At 41.5% G+C, this 14910-nt stretch overlaps 1 protein-coding gene across 4 annotated transcripts in view; it reads right to left on the bottom strand.

Moving 5' to 3' along the window:
- Positions 1-14910, bottom strand: part of LOC138971548 (sushi, von Willebrand factor type A, EGF and pentraxin domain-containing protein 1-like) — a 91945-nt gene that overhangs the window by 50172 nt on the left and 26863 nt on the right. For all 4 annotated transcript variants that reach the window (XR_011457290.1, XR_011457289.1, XR_011457288.1 and 1 more), the window contains exons 14-17: positions 4525-4697; positions 2490-2666; positions 1918-2077; positions 1033-1194 (exon numbers count right to left, since the gene is read on the bottom strand). Coding sequence is in view for 1 of the 4 variants with exons in the window: in XM_070344298.1 (XP_070200399.1) it covers positions 1033-1194; positions 1918-2077; positions 2490-2666; positions 4525-4697 (672 nt within the window). In the remaining 3 variants the exon portion in view is untranslated. The remainder of the gene's footprint in view (positions 1-1032; positions 1195-1917; positions 2078-2489; positions 2667-4524; positions 4698-14910) is intronic.

The raw sequence follows: 14910 nt of genomic DNA on the forward strand, positions 1-14910 counted from the left end.
AATAAGACAAAGAAACACTTGCCATCTTAAAGGAATATCAATTAAGACAAAGAAACACTTGGCATCTTAAAGGATAATCAATTAAGACAAAGAAACACTTGCCATCTATAAGGAAGATCAAATAAGACAAAGAAACACTTGCTATCTAAAAGGAAGATCAATTAAGACAAAGAAACACTTGCCATCTTAAAGGAAGATCAATTAAGACAAAGAAACACTTGCCATCTTAAAGGAATATCAATTAAGACAAAGAAACACTTGGCATCTTAAAGGAAGATCAATTAAGACAAAGAAACACTTGCCATCTTAAAGGAATATCAATTAAGACAAAGAAACAATTGCCATCTTAAAGGAAGATCAATTAAGACAAAGAAAGACTTGCCATCTTAAAGGAAGATCAATTAAGACAAAGAAACACTTCCCAGACAGGGTTAAAGGAAGATTAATTAAGACATAGAAACACTTCCCAGACAGGGTTAAAGGAAGATCAATTAAGACATAGAAACACTTGCCATCTTAAAGGAAGATCAAATAAGACAAAGAAACACTTGCCATCTTAAAGGAAGATCAAATAAGACAAAGAAACACTTGCCATCTTAAAGGAAGATCAAATAAGACAAAGAAACACTTGCCATCTTAAAGGAATATCAATTAAGACAAAGAAACACTTGGCATCTTAAAGGATAATCAATTAAGACAAAGAAACACTTGCCATCTATAAGGAAGATCAAATAAGACAAAGAAACACTTGCTATCTAAAAGGAAGATCAATTAAGACAAAGAAACACTTGCCATCTTAAAGGAAGATCAATTAAGACAAAGAAACACTTGCCATCTTAAAGGAATATCAATTAAGACAAAGAAACACTTGCCATCTTAAAGGAATATCAATTAAGACAAAGAAACAATTGCCATCTTAAAGGAAGATCAATTAAGACAAAGAAAGACTTGCCATCTTAAAGGAAGATCAATTAAGACAAAGAAACACTTGGCATCTTAAAGGAAGATCAAATAAGACAAAGAAACACTTGCCCACACAGTCGTCCTGGCTCTGACTGCCAGTGGAGAGAGTGGACATCCCCTGTGGACACGGAGTGCATGACGTGGCGTTGTCCAGCTCCGTGTAACTGCCCACAGCACACTCAAAGCACTGACCGGACTGATCTGGCATGTATAGCCCTTTGGAACAGCCCACTGAAATGAAAGTGTGACAACCGCCTTTGATGTACTTGTGTATACTTAAATGTAAAATACCTGTGTATACCTAATACTTTAAGCAAGTAGATTTTTGGGTTCTGTAATTGCGTTTTGATGCGAACACAAAGATTTACTAAGGACGCCTTTTCATTACAGTAGTCTCTCAATCTCAAATCTCCTTCTTCTTCTTTTTAGTCTCCATCTTCTTGTTCTTCTTTTACTTGTACTTGTTCTTCTTCTCAGCCCGTGAAGTGACATGCAAAAACACAATCATTGGTGATTTTGAAGTGACATACAAAAACGAAATCACTTGTGAACTTGAAATGACCTGCTGAAACGAAATCACTTGTAAGCTTCGTGTATATTCTCCGTTCGTGAAGTAACATACAAAAACAAAATCACGTGTGAACTTAAAGTGACATGCAAAAACGAAATCACTGGTAAGCTTCGTGTATATTCCCCGTCCGTGAAATAAAAAAACAATCACTTGTGAACTTCGTGTATATATTCGCAAAGTTCGCAAGTAATTTTGGTTTTGCATATGTCCCATCACGGACGGAGAGAAGAACAAGTACAAGTAGAATAAGACCAAGAACGTCGAGACTATAAAGAGAAGAACAAATTTAGAAAAAAAGGGGGAGATTGGAAATTAGAGACTACTGTAATGAAAAAGCGTCCTTCGTGTATAGTATTCTAAATTATTCTCATACTCGTACTGACCACAAGACAGTGGGGTTTTAACACGGTACGTGGTTCCAGCAGGACAGTCTGCCTGAAGAGTGGGCGGGCTAAACCCTGCGTTTGTCATTCCTTCAATGTCAAAAGCTCCTTGTCCATCTTGCAGGCTGCTTTTGAGGGCAGCGTTGGTCGAATTCAAAGCCTGTTCCAAAGAAGGGAGTCATTTTAGTTATCAACAATAAACAGTGATGGCGCGAAGTGTTTTGCTAGTTACTTTTATGAAAAAGCAACGCAGAAGATTGTCTTGAAAATAATAAAACGCACACAAGAACGCACGCCCCGCACAAACGCACGCACGTACGCGTGACAGAGAAACAGACAGACACAGACGGACACAGACACAGATACTGACACACACACACACACGCACACACACACACACACACACACACACACACACACGCACACGCACACACAAACAGACACACACACACACACACACACACACACACACACACACACACACACACACACACACACACACACACACATATCATGTTAATACCGCTTTCCCGCTTTAATTGTGAAAATGTGTTGATCAGAAGTTAACTAACCTGAGCATAGTCGTCAAACGACTGGGTCGCGTTCGGCTGATACGGGATGGCGATGTCAAAGTCAATACGGACGAAGTGACTCTGGCTGGCATCTCTCTTGTTTCTCTCAGGAGCGCCGCCAAAGTCCTGCAGAGTTTCTCTCTTCCGACGACCCGCGCTCACGGAACCGCAGGTCACCTGCGAAAACACCGTAAAATGACGAGCAATATGTTTGTAGAGCTCCCCCGAAAGCGGCGTATGGCTGCCAAAATGGTGGAGTAAAAACGGTCTTACGCGTAAAAACCCACTCGTGCAAAAAAACACGAATGTCAGTTTGGATTTTCAGCCCATGAACACAGAAAAGAAGAAAGTAGAAGAAGCTTGTAAAGCGGTTGTCACATTACAACATAGGTCTCCATTGAGGATTGTTCTTGATTGTTCCACCATATTCCACAGACTATAAGAATAATCTAGAATATTAGGCCGTGGTCTCGAATATCGGGCGTGTCTTTACAGGTACTTGTATAGTATAAGATGTATGGTGGCTTGTGGGCAGACCAGCTTTCTGGTTGGTCCGAGGGGTTTGTTTGTTTGTTTGTTTGCTTAACGCCCAGCCGACCACGAAGGGCCATATCAGGGCGGTGCTGCTTTGACATATAACGTGCGACACACACAAGACAGAAGTCGCAGCACAGGCTTCATGTCTCACCCAGTCACATTATTCTGACACCGGACCAACCAGTCCTAGCACTAACCCCATAATGCCAGACGCCAGGCGGAGCAGCCACTAGATTGCCAATTTTAAAGTCTTAGGTATGACCCGGCCGGGGTTCGAACCCACGACCTCCCGATCACGGGGCGGACGCCTTACCACTAAGCCAACCGTGCCGGTGACCATATCGTCTTTTGTTTCATCTCTATCGACTAAGGTCAAAGGCCGAAGTTGATAAAGGTGTAACAAAATACGATACATACAACCCGAGCGTGGACCAACACAAAACAAATGCTGGTCCGACAACAAGCCACCAACATCTTATCGGGAAAAGTACCCAAATGTCGAACAGGTGACTAATACCGAACAGCTGATTTCTCGAAAACAAGAGGTGTCTCCACAAATTTGACTGCACGAGGTGATAGAGTGTCGTCACTTATTATCCTGTACGAAAAATCATGGCGGCGAAAGGCTGCACAAGAAAACGGTGAGTGATTTTAGGATTGTATGACTCTCAAAGCTATTTTCGACCTACAGAAGACTCATTATAGTAAGAATTTGAGTTGCATTTAGTAAAAAGTTATGGTTGAAATGAACAGTGTGATCTATCTGGTAGCCAAATATGACTGTTTGAAAGCATTCGTCTTAATCTTGACTGAGCACCATGTGGTTTTAAAACTGTTAGATAGATTTCAATTACCGAACACCCTTATGGTTAAAATACCGAAGTATGTATACAGAAGCTGAAATTATCACGTCAAGTCCCTACACACGTAAACTTGAAGTGTCGCAGGCAAAACAAAAACCAACAAAGAAAACAAGCAAATCAAAGCCAAACACAGAGACTGAACAGAGAGAATCAGAAAGCTAAAAACAAGAGGGCTTGAAGTAGAAATGTCAGTCATCAACAGGAAGCTAACTGGTTCTGTTTTTGTGTGCCGAGAATGCACCTGTGAGGACATATGATTCAGTGTTTGATGTGCTCAAAATGGGTACATCTGGATTGTGCTGGAATAACAGAAAGCCAAAGAGAGTACTTTTGCGATGTTTGCCAGTCAAAGTAACATCGGGTTTTGCTGTTTGGATTTTGAACATCTTTGTTCGGATTTAGGAAACATGTGTTGTTATTCCGAACATATTTGAGATTTAAAAAAATTAAGATAACTTTCTTTAATGTTGATTTCTGTCCACAAAAAGTGGTATGAATGTTGCTGATTAATTACTTTATTAACATTCACATTCAAAAACGGTCTGTCTTTTGTTGTTTTTGAGAAAATGGCAGATTCGGTATTTGGGTATTCTCCCCTACTGCACAACATCAGAGGTGGCTGTGGCTGTACATACCTTCACGTTATCCACAGTACAGGTGGGGACATTTGTACAGGCATCCCGCAAAATAGTGCTGTTCTGCATCCGGGTGATGAAGTTCTGCTTGAGCTCGTCAAGAGAAGCCTTACAACTTCCAGTGTAGTAGGCCAAGTCGGAGTGGAATCTCGCTCCCCCTGGGCGTACAAGGACTGCACAAAACAAGATACACGTGAGATACACGTGACATGCCTTTCCTAATTATTTTTAATTATTAATGACCACGATAATACTAGATGGCTAACTGGTTTTCACGTGACTTCGCGCGCGCTGGCGCACTCTACTGTGATTTCTTATTATCAGGCGATAAATGATAAGTGATCAACGATACTGTCCCTGTGACAACTTCCGTCATCAGTAGGCTAGTGACTCCAAATCAGCGGAGAAAAGACGAGAGAAGATATGAGAAGAAAAGAGAAGGAACGTTGAGGGACAGAAAGAACAGGAAAGGGGAGAGAAGGGGAGTTACAAGACGGGAAAGCAGGGGACGAGAAGAGAGAGAGAGAGAGAGAGAGAGAAAGAGAGAGCTGAGAGAGAGAGAGAGACAGACAGAGACAGAGACAGAGAGATGGAGAGAGACAGAGACAGTGAGAGAGGGAGAGACTGACAGAGAGACAGAGACAGAGTGAGAGAGAGAGACAGACAGAGAGACAGAGAGAGAGGGGGAGGGGGAGAGAGAGGGAGAGATAGAAAGTAAAAACAGAAGAAACAAGTCGCGTAAGGCGAAAATACAACATTTAGTCAAGCTGTCGAACTCACAGAATGAAACTGAACGCAATGCAATTTTTCAGCAAGACCGTATACTCGTAGCATCGTCAGTCCACCGCTCGTGGCAAAGGCAGTGAAATTGACAAGAAGACCGGGGAGTAGTTGCGCTGAGAAGGATAACACGCTTTTCTGTACCTCTCTTCGTTTTAACTTTCTGAGCTTGTTTTTAATCCAAACATATCATATCTATATGTTTCTGGAATCAGGAACCAACAAGGAATAAGATGAAAGTGTTTTTAAATTGATTTCGAAAATTTAATTTTGATCATAATTTTTATATTTTTAATATTCAGAGCTTGTTTTTAATCCAAATATAACATATTTATATGTTTGTGGAATCAGAAAATGATGAAGAATAAGATGATCGTAAATTTGGATCGTTTTATAAAATATATTTTTTTTACAATTTTCAGATTTTTAATGACCAAAGTCATTAATTAATTTTTAAGCCACCAAGCTGAAATGCAATACCGAAATCCGGCCTTCGTCAAAGATTGCTTGGCCAAAATTTCAATCAATTTGATTGAAAAATGAGGGTGTGACAGTGCCGCCTCAACTTTTACAAAAAGCCGGATATGACTCGACGTCATCAAAGGTATTTATCGAAAAAAAGAAAAAACCGCCCGGGGATATCATTCCCAGGAACTCTCATGTAAAATTTCATAAAGATCGGTCCAGTAGTTTGGTCGGAATCGCTCTACACACACACACGCACAGACAGACAGACAGACACACACACACACACATACACCACGACCCTCGTCTCGATTCCCCCTCTATGTTAAAACATTTAGTCAAAACTTGACTAAATGTAAAAATAGAGAGAGAGAGACACACACACACACACACACACACACACACACACACACACACACACACACACACACAAACAGACACACAGACACACAGACACACACACACACACACACACACACACACACACACACACACACACACACACACAGTCTAACAGGCAAATAGAGGAATCAGAATTGAAACAAGTCGCGTAATGCGAAAATACAACATTTAGTCAAGCTGTCGAACTCACAGAATGAAACAGAACGCAATGCAATTTTTTCAGCAAGACCGTATACTCGTAGCATCGTCAGTCCACCGCTCGTGGCAAAGGCAGTGAAATTGACAAGAAGAGCGGGGTAGTAGTTGCGCTGAGAAGGATGGCCCGCTTTTCTGTACCTCTCTTCGTTTTAACTTTCTGAGCTTGTTTTTAATCCAAACATATCATATCTATATGTTTTTGGAATCAGGAACCGACAAGGAATAAGATGAAAGTGTTTTTAAATTGATTTCGAAAATTTAATTTTGATCATAATTTTTATATTTTTAATTTTCAGAGCTTGTTTTTAATCCAAATATAACATATTTATATGTTTTTGGAATCAGAAAATGATGAAAAATAAGATGAACGTAAATTTGGATCGTTTTATAAAAAAATGTTTTTGTTTACAATTTTCAGATATTTAATGACCAAAGTCATTAATTAATTTTTAAGCCACCAAGCTGAAATGCAATACCGAAGTCCGGCCTTTGTCGAAGATTACTTGGCCAAAATGTCAATCAATTTGATTGAAAAATGAGGGTGTAACAGTGCCGCCTCAACTTTTACAAAAAAGCCGGATATGACGTCATCAAAGGTATTTATGGAAAAAAATAAAAAAATATCCGGGGATATCATTCCCACGAACTCTCATGTAAAATTTCATAAAGATCGGTCCAGTAGTTTGGTCTGAATCGCTCTACACACACACACACGCACAGACACACACAGACACACACACACATACACCACGACCCTCGTCTCGATTTCCCCTCTATGTTAAAACATTCAGTCAAAACTTGACTAAATGTAACAAAAAGAGGAAGGAATAGAAAGGACAAGGGAGGAACATTTCTGAATTACCTGTACAGTCCGGTACACTAGAGGGATGCCAGCCAGCGCTGGTACAGTAAATGTGACCGTAAAGGGGCAGCGCTGCAGGTACGTCATACCGGACATTGCAGGACATCAAGCAGTCCACGCCAAAGTTGCCTTGGTTACACGACAACGCGCCATTCTTGGGGGCTTTCAGCTCTGGACACTGGATATCTGTTACGTTGGCAAGGAGAGTCAGTGATTGATGGCTTTTTTGATAGCAAATCTTAATTTTCGAATTCGAGAGACAAGACAAGACAAGACAAGACAAAATCTATATTATGGAGGGTAAAAGATAAGTAATAATATATGCTTCTTTTTCCAGCCCTCACCTTAGTTAGGGGTCAACTACAGTAGAACCGAAAAAAATAGAATCAAATAACTATCAGAGCAAACTTTCCATTTTATAACTGTACTTACAAATACAAAGATGAAAAGTACTTCACGACATTTTGATGTAAAATAATTAATTAAGCCGAGAGAGAGAGAGAAAGGGAGAGGAAAAAGGCCTCGGTCAATCGGCAGAAGTACAGGTGACTGATTACACCTAAATAAGCCCCCACCTGGGTAGCCGGACTCTAGTTGCCGCGAGTAGGGAAAGGAATTAAAGTGGCCCGATTGTCAAAACATTGGAATGATCAAGTAATGAAAAAAAATATATGATAAAAAAATATACACACTTGTGCATTCCGGTGGGACAGCACTTCCGGGCCAGTACCAGGTCATGGTGGGTGGATAGGTGCTGTCGTCTCTCTGGCACGTGATGGTGTCGCTCCCAACCAGAGGGTACCCATTGGTGCAGTTCAGCGCGCAGGACGCCCCATACACGTGACCATCGGGACAATCATACAACATGCGAGCGAGCTGGGTGGTCTGAGGCTGAAGGTCAGGTGTGGGGCATACAGCGGCTGCCAATGGATTTCAAGGGAAACGTTAAGGTGTATGCATGTTAGGTATTTCGCAAAACGTTTATGTTATTTCAATATTGTGATATGCGGACATATTTGATATTTGATCCGTATTGAAGCATTTGGTTATCATAGCTGTCAATGGATTTCAAGGGAAACTAATGCTATTGCAGTATTGTGACATGCGTACATATTTAACATTTGGGATCCGTATTGAAGCATTTGCATCAATCAGCGTTCAAAGGATTTCAGACGTGTCTTGGTTTAAACAAAATGTTCATTATATTGCAATATTGCGACATACGTACATATTTGATATTTGGGATCCGTACTGAAGCATTTGCTTATACTTGCTTATATTAGCTGCAAATAGATTTCTAGGATACAGTAAAGGTGTTATGATTTAACTAAAACGTTCATGTTACAGTGTACTTTAATATTGTGACATTCGTACACATCCGATATTAGAATCCGACTTCAACATTTGCTTATTATATATAATAAGGTGGACATAAATATATAATTTTGTCATCATTTTCACGAGTTTTCATTCACAAACACCTAGGAAATAAATCTCATGTTCCCCATGCAATAACTCGAGGTGGTGAATGGGTTTGAGCTTTCATGTGAAACGTGGATTGTCAAAGTAAAAGCCAATCAGGCTGATTGTTTGATGTGTGGAACCATCGTGGCTTTGGATTTGTGTTTCCGAGGACAACGATTGTAAGCATTCACTCTCAAAGACCAAAACAATGTTGATAATTACCGCGGCGACTCATGGTCAATTTGCAACTTATTTCTGTAATCGCAAAATCCACAACGAAAAGTCATAAACACTAAAAAGAAAAGAAATATGCTCAACACTTACTGAATTCACAGGTATGATCGCAGCTCTGTACATGTTCAGACTGGAAGAAAAGCGTCAACAAGCTACGTTTGACGTCACATACAAGTTCTACTGTGACGATGCTTTGTGGCCCGGAGTTGGATTCTAAAAATTCTTCTCCCTGTGGGTTATTGTGCATTTTGTTGCACAACCAAAATGATGACAAAAACGATGTTTGGTAGCTTGTTGTCAGACCAGCACTTTGTTGTTGGTCCTCGGGGAGTATCGCCTTTTGTCTCATATTTATCAACCGCGGCCTTCGGTCTTGGTCGATAAAGATGAAACAAAAGACGATATGGTCCCCTTGTCCGACGAACAAAAAAGCTGGTCTGCCAACAAGCCACCAAACATCTTATAATGTCCACCTTGTGATTATTTCTGCATTGTTGAATTGTAGAGGATCCGCTAATAGTATCAGCGGATCCTGTACACTTCAACAACGCAGAAATAATCACAAGGTGGACATATTCAGTAACAGTTAATTCCAAACTTTGATACAACGGAAAGTAACCGGCACGGGTGGCCTAGTGGTAAGGCGTCTGCCCCGTGATCGGGAGGTCGTGGGTTCGAACCCCGGCCGGGTCATACCTAAGACTTTAAAATTGGCAATCTAGTGGCTGCTCCGCCTGGCGTCTGGCATTATGGGGTTAGTGCTAGGACTGGACCGTTGGTCCGGTGTCAGAATAATGTGACTGGGTGAGACACGAAGCCTGTGCTGCGACTTCTGTCTTGTGTGTGGCGCACGTTATATGTCAATGCAGCACCGCCCTGATATGGCCCTTCGTGGTCGGCTGGGCGTTAAGCAAACAAACAAACAAAAAATACAACGGAAAGTCGGTTGGTTGGCTGGTTATTGTTTTGGTATCACCACAATAACCTAAATGGCTATCCGGGAGCGATGCAAGTGGGTTTCCTCTCTCAGTTTCGAAACGAAAAGATGAATCACAGAAAAATAGAAAAGAAGAAAAGAAGCAAAATCTACTGGATGCCATTCTTCCAAGCACGGACACTGACACTTATTTAATTATAACAAAGCGATCTGTTGTTCTGTTTCAAACTTACTATCATTTTCAATGTTTAACATATTTAAATATAGGCATAGGACGCGACTGATGCTGTTCTAAGAAAAACAACAACAAGATGTTGTGTTTTCCTTTTCCTGACAACTGCAGCATGTTTCTTGTCAACAAGACAAACACTGGTTACAATGCTCCACTTATGAAACTAAACAAAAATATGCGCATATCAACAGAGCGAAACTAAAAACATGCAGACAGACAGACAGACATACACACACTCGCGCGCACACACACACACACACACACACACACACACACACACACACACACACACACACACACACACACACACACACACACGTTCACACACTCGCACACACACACACGCACACACACACACATACACACACAAACACACACACGTTCACACACTCGCACACACACACACACACGCACATACACACACGAACACACACAAACACAGACAGACACACACACACACACACACGCGTCCCCCCTCCCAAACACACACACATACATACACACACACACACACTCGTCCACCCTCACAAAGACACACACACACACGCGCACACAAACACACACACACACACACACACACACGCGCACGCGCGCACACACGCACATACACACAAACACACACACACACACACACACACACACACACACACACACACACAAGGACACAAATATGTTGAAAATCTCACTGTTGACGGTCACTTTGAAGGAGCACGTCCTAGAGTTCCCAGTGCCGTCACTGGCTGTATGCGTCACGCGTGTGACGCCACCAGAGAACTGGGACCCAGGTTGAATGTTGCTGACCAACTGGACAGCCTTGCCGGAGTTGTCTGTCACCTGGGGTGGATCCCACTTGACCTGGGTGGGTTGACCAAGACTGGCAGCGTAGACCAGGATGTTGTCAGGACAGTCTTGCGGAAAAACCGGCGGTTCTGTGTCTGTGAATTAAAAACAGAATAGGCCTAGGGTAAAGGGGGGTAATTTGGACACCCTAAGAACTAATCTGAATCTAGGGGTCCTTAACGTCCTCACAGGAAATTTTCCTTTTAGGGACGTGAGTTGATGATACGCTAAAAGCCTAAGAACTAGACGCTGTGGCTGGCCCATAGAAGTCAGTAAGCAAAGACGGTGGGGTTATATCTCAAGATTAGGGTTAGACCTACGCATAAATGCAAGTGAAATAAAGGATCTTATGTGTTTTGTCAACACACAGACTTGTTTCTTCAAATTTGAGAAAAGATCAAACAGGGCAAAATTCAAATTAGCCGAACTCATTTGCATAGGTATCTAACCAGAGCTGCCAGAGCTTTCTTCGTGTCCTCTTAAGACCATTTACCATGGCTGAAAGACCCAAAAGAAAAGATATTGCAATTGTCTAACATCAAAGCTAAAAAAGTTAGACATTATCTAACATTCAGCTAAAATATTCTAACAGTTCTCACCTGTCACCCGGTGTTAGTCGTTGCGCCATTTTTGTCTTATGCAAACGTCATTGACCAACACCAGTAACGTAAATATGCAGTGACATAAAAACAATAGTTACACGAACTATACAAATATTTGCCTTGTTCAATTTACCCCCTCCTGTCCAATTTATCCCCCCCCCCCTACCTTACCCTACACCAAGTTGTTAGTTATTGCAACGTTAGTTATAGACAAAACGAAGCATTCCCATGCACGACAAATTTGCATTCTGTGTAGTGGACATACATACACATAACAATGAGACAATGAAAAGATAATGAGGAAAAAACCTTTATAGCGTTAATTGAATTTTAATCAAGTCAGTAGTCGACGAATAACGAATTTCTATGTCTTTGAATCAACATTAAAATATGATTTTTAATATGACATTAATAATGGCAAACCATGAAGAAAACTACTGCTCATTTGAAACACAATTGACAGGATTATTAGCACAGGCAAGTGACCTTCATCAAGTGGGGGTGGTGGAATAATAAGAAATGAAATTAAATATGAATAAATAACATTAGCTCCAGAGAATCGCATCACCTGCGCAAGAGCCCGGGGTTGTCCAAGTACCGTTGTACGTGCACTGAATGTAGGTAGGGGTTTGAATCTCAAACCCTGCATCGCACACCAGGTCACATGTGGCCAAGTATGTCTGTCTGCTCGAGCACTTGAGCACTCCGTTCTCCACTGTCGGTGGCGTTGAACATCCTCCGGCTGTTAGAAATAACGAATAACAAACGAATCAAATGACAAGAAAGGTATGTTGTTGGAACGTTTAATAATGGACAAAACAAGGGTTACGTTCACAGATAGTTCGACCCAGCGGTCTTTAAGTGCACACAGAGACACATACTGTACCAGTTATACAGAGGTAAACACTTATCTGACCAAGTGTTCAGCCGCTTGCGGGGAAGACAAAAGTGAGGCAATCGTTTTTAGATAACGAATTATGAATGAAATTGTTTGTGATAAGGTAAAATAATGTGTGTGAAAAAGTCGACCCGTTTTATTTTCGTTGGCTTCAAGGGTCCACGCGCGCGCGTGTGTGTGTGTGCGTGAGTGTGTGTGTGTGTGTGTGTGTGTGTGTGTGTGTGTGTGTGTGTGTTGGGGAAGGGGATGTCATCGAATAATATGTGTGTGTGTTTGTGTGTGTACGTGTGTGTGTGTGTGTGTGTGTGTGTGTGTGTGTGTGTGTGTGTGTGTGTTGGGGAATGGGATGTCATCGAATAATATGTGTGTGTGTTTGTGTGTGTACGTGTGTGTGTGTGTGTATGTGTGTATGTGCGTGTGTGTGTGTGTGTGTGTGTATGTGCGTGCGTGTGTGTGTGTGTGTGTGTGTGTGTGTGTGTGTTGGGGGAGGGCTTGACATCGAATAATGTCAAGCGCAACGAGTAGTCTTCTTTCTGCATATAGCCCCATCTGTTTTTGTGTCTGTCTGACTCCCTCTCTGTCTCTGCTTCTCTCTCTTTGTCTGTCTCTGTCTCTGTGTCTGTGTCTGTCTGTGTCTGTCTGTGTCTCTCTGTGTCTCTCTGTGTCTCTGTTGTACGTCGACATCCCAACCCCACAACACCCTTTCGCTACTGAAAACAATTGTTTCCGCGAATAAAACATTCTGATTCTGATTCTCTCTGTCTCTCTCTCTCTCTCTGTCTCTCTCTGTCTGTCTATCTGTCTCTGTCTCTCTCTGTCTCTCTCTCTCTCTCGCTCTCAGTCTCTCTCTCTCTCTCTCTCTCTCTCTCTCTTCATACACTTACGCGTACACACAGACATAGACAAAGACTTCAATCGTGTAATTTTCTTACCAACACAGGTTGGCAATGCAACATTCCACTGTTCTGACTGCAGGCACGTCAGAAGTGCCTGACCCTGTATGTCATAACCACGGTCGCACGTGACCATGCACTCTGACCCCTCGATGTAACCTCTCGAGCAGGTTACGCGACTGTTGGCGGGAGCCGAAATAGCGTGGCATACTCTGGCTGCAAGACAGAGGGTGTTACATAAGCTTTATTTGTTATGCGTATACTTGTAATCATATATTTATCTCAAATTCTAACTTCGATTTGAAGACTAGGCTTTGTTGTTTCCATATCTATAAATCAGTGCAAATGACATAAATATTTAAACAAAAATAAACACTATTTAACGCAACAGAAAATACATGAGAATATAGCAAGCTTTTAAACTGAGTTTTAAATGACTTTGCAGTTTATCTCACGCTTGTAATCAGTAAAGCACGTGTTTGCATATGCATTCAAAACAATATACGTTCCATAAAAAGTAACACAAAAGGGCTGGGAACAAGAAGATACACCTACATTTTATATCTACCACGAACATGCAGGAAGCAACGTTGGAGGCCATGTCAGTGGCTGTAATTTTGAACAGGTAGAAACCTGGCCCCAGAAGAGAGCCACGTGCCGGGTTAGAGGTTAAGGTCACAGACTGACCGCTGTTGTCGTTAGTATCAGGGTCAGCCCAGAAGACGGCGACTGGCCTTTCCAAAGGACCAGTGTACAGCACCTGGTTTCCCGGACAACCGCTGGGGAAGGTAGGTGGCTCCTTGTCTGCACACGTAAATGTTTGGCAAAAAAGAACAGGTTTAAGATCTGAGAAGCGGAAACCGATACAGATTTTACATAATCTTGTATTTCTGCTAAAATGCCCCTTCACCGGAAGTGCTGGCAATGTGACGATTGAAATGTTTGTGAAAGTATGGAAGGGCAGGTGATCAATGTATTCACCTTCACTGTCTTTTTATCAATATTCAAATCCGATATCCTAGTTGTGGTTGTATATTCCATCCCATAGGCTATTATAAGACTTAGGCCTAAAAAAAAAGGTGTGGTTACGGTAACCCGACCTACCCTATTTTTAGGGGCCGACCCTATAACTTTTTGTTACATTTGTCAAAAAAAAAAAAAAAAAAAAAAAACCGAGTGCAGAAAACGCAATGAAAGCGAAAGCGCTCGAGTCGCACACTTATTTCCCTGTCAAGTAGGTTTAATTTGTACACATTAAAAAAAAGCTACCTTCCTACCCTATTTTTTTTGGCTATGTTACCTCAACCACACTTTTTTTTTTGCCTTAGATGGCTGAATATAGTTGGGTTGGTCAGATCAAGACCGAGTTTCCCGGAGTTGCGCCCAGTGAGCCCGCCTTTTTATTATGATTTTTTCTTTAAAAAAAAGGCAAAAAAAGTAAGGGTTGAGGCAGCATACAAGCAAATGAAATCAAAAAGAAAAAGACAAGAAAGAGAGAGAGACTGTATGTCTGACGGCTTTTTACATTTAGTCAAGTTTTTTTTTTATCTTCCTGTGTCTGTATCTGCGCTTGGCTTCG

Source organism: Littorina saxatilis, linkage group LG7 (genome assembly GCF_037325665.1).
Source record: "Littorina saxatilis isolate snail1 linkage group LG7, US_GU_Lsax_2.0, whole genome shotgun sequence".
NCBI lineage: Eukaryota > Metazoa > Mollusca > Gastropoda > Littorinimorpha > Littorinidae > Littorina > Littorina saxatilis.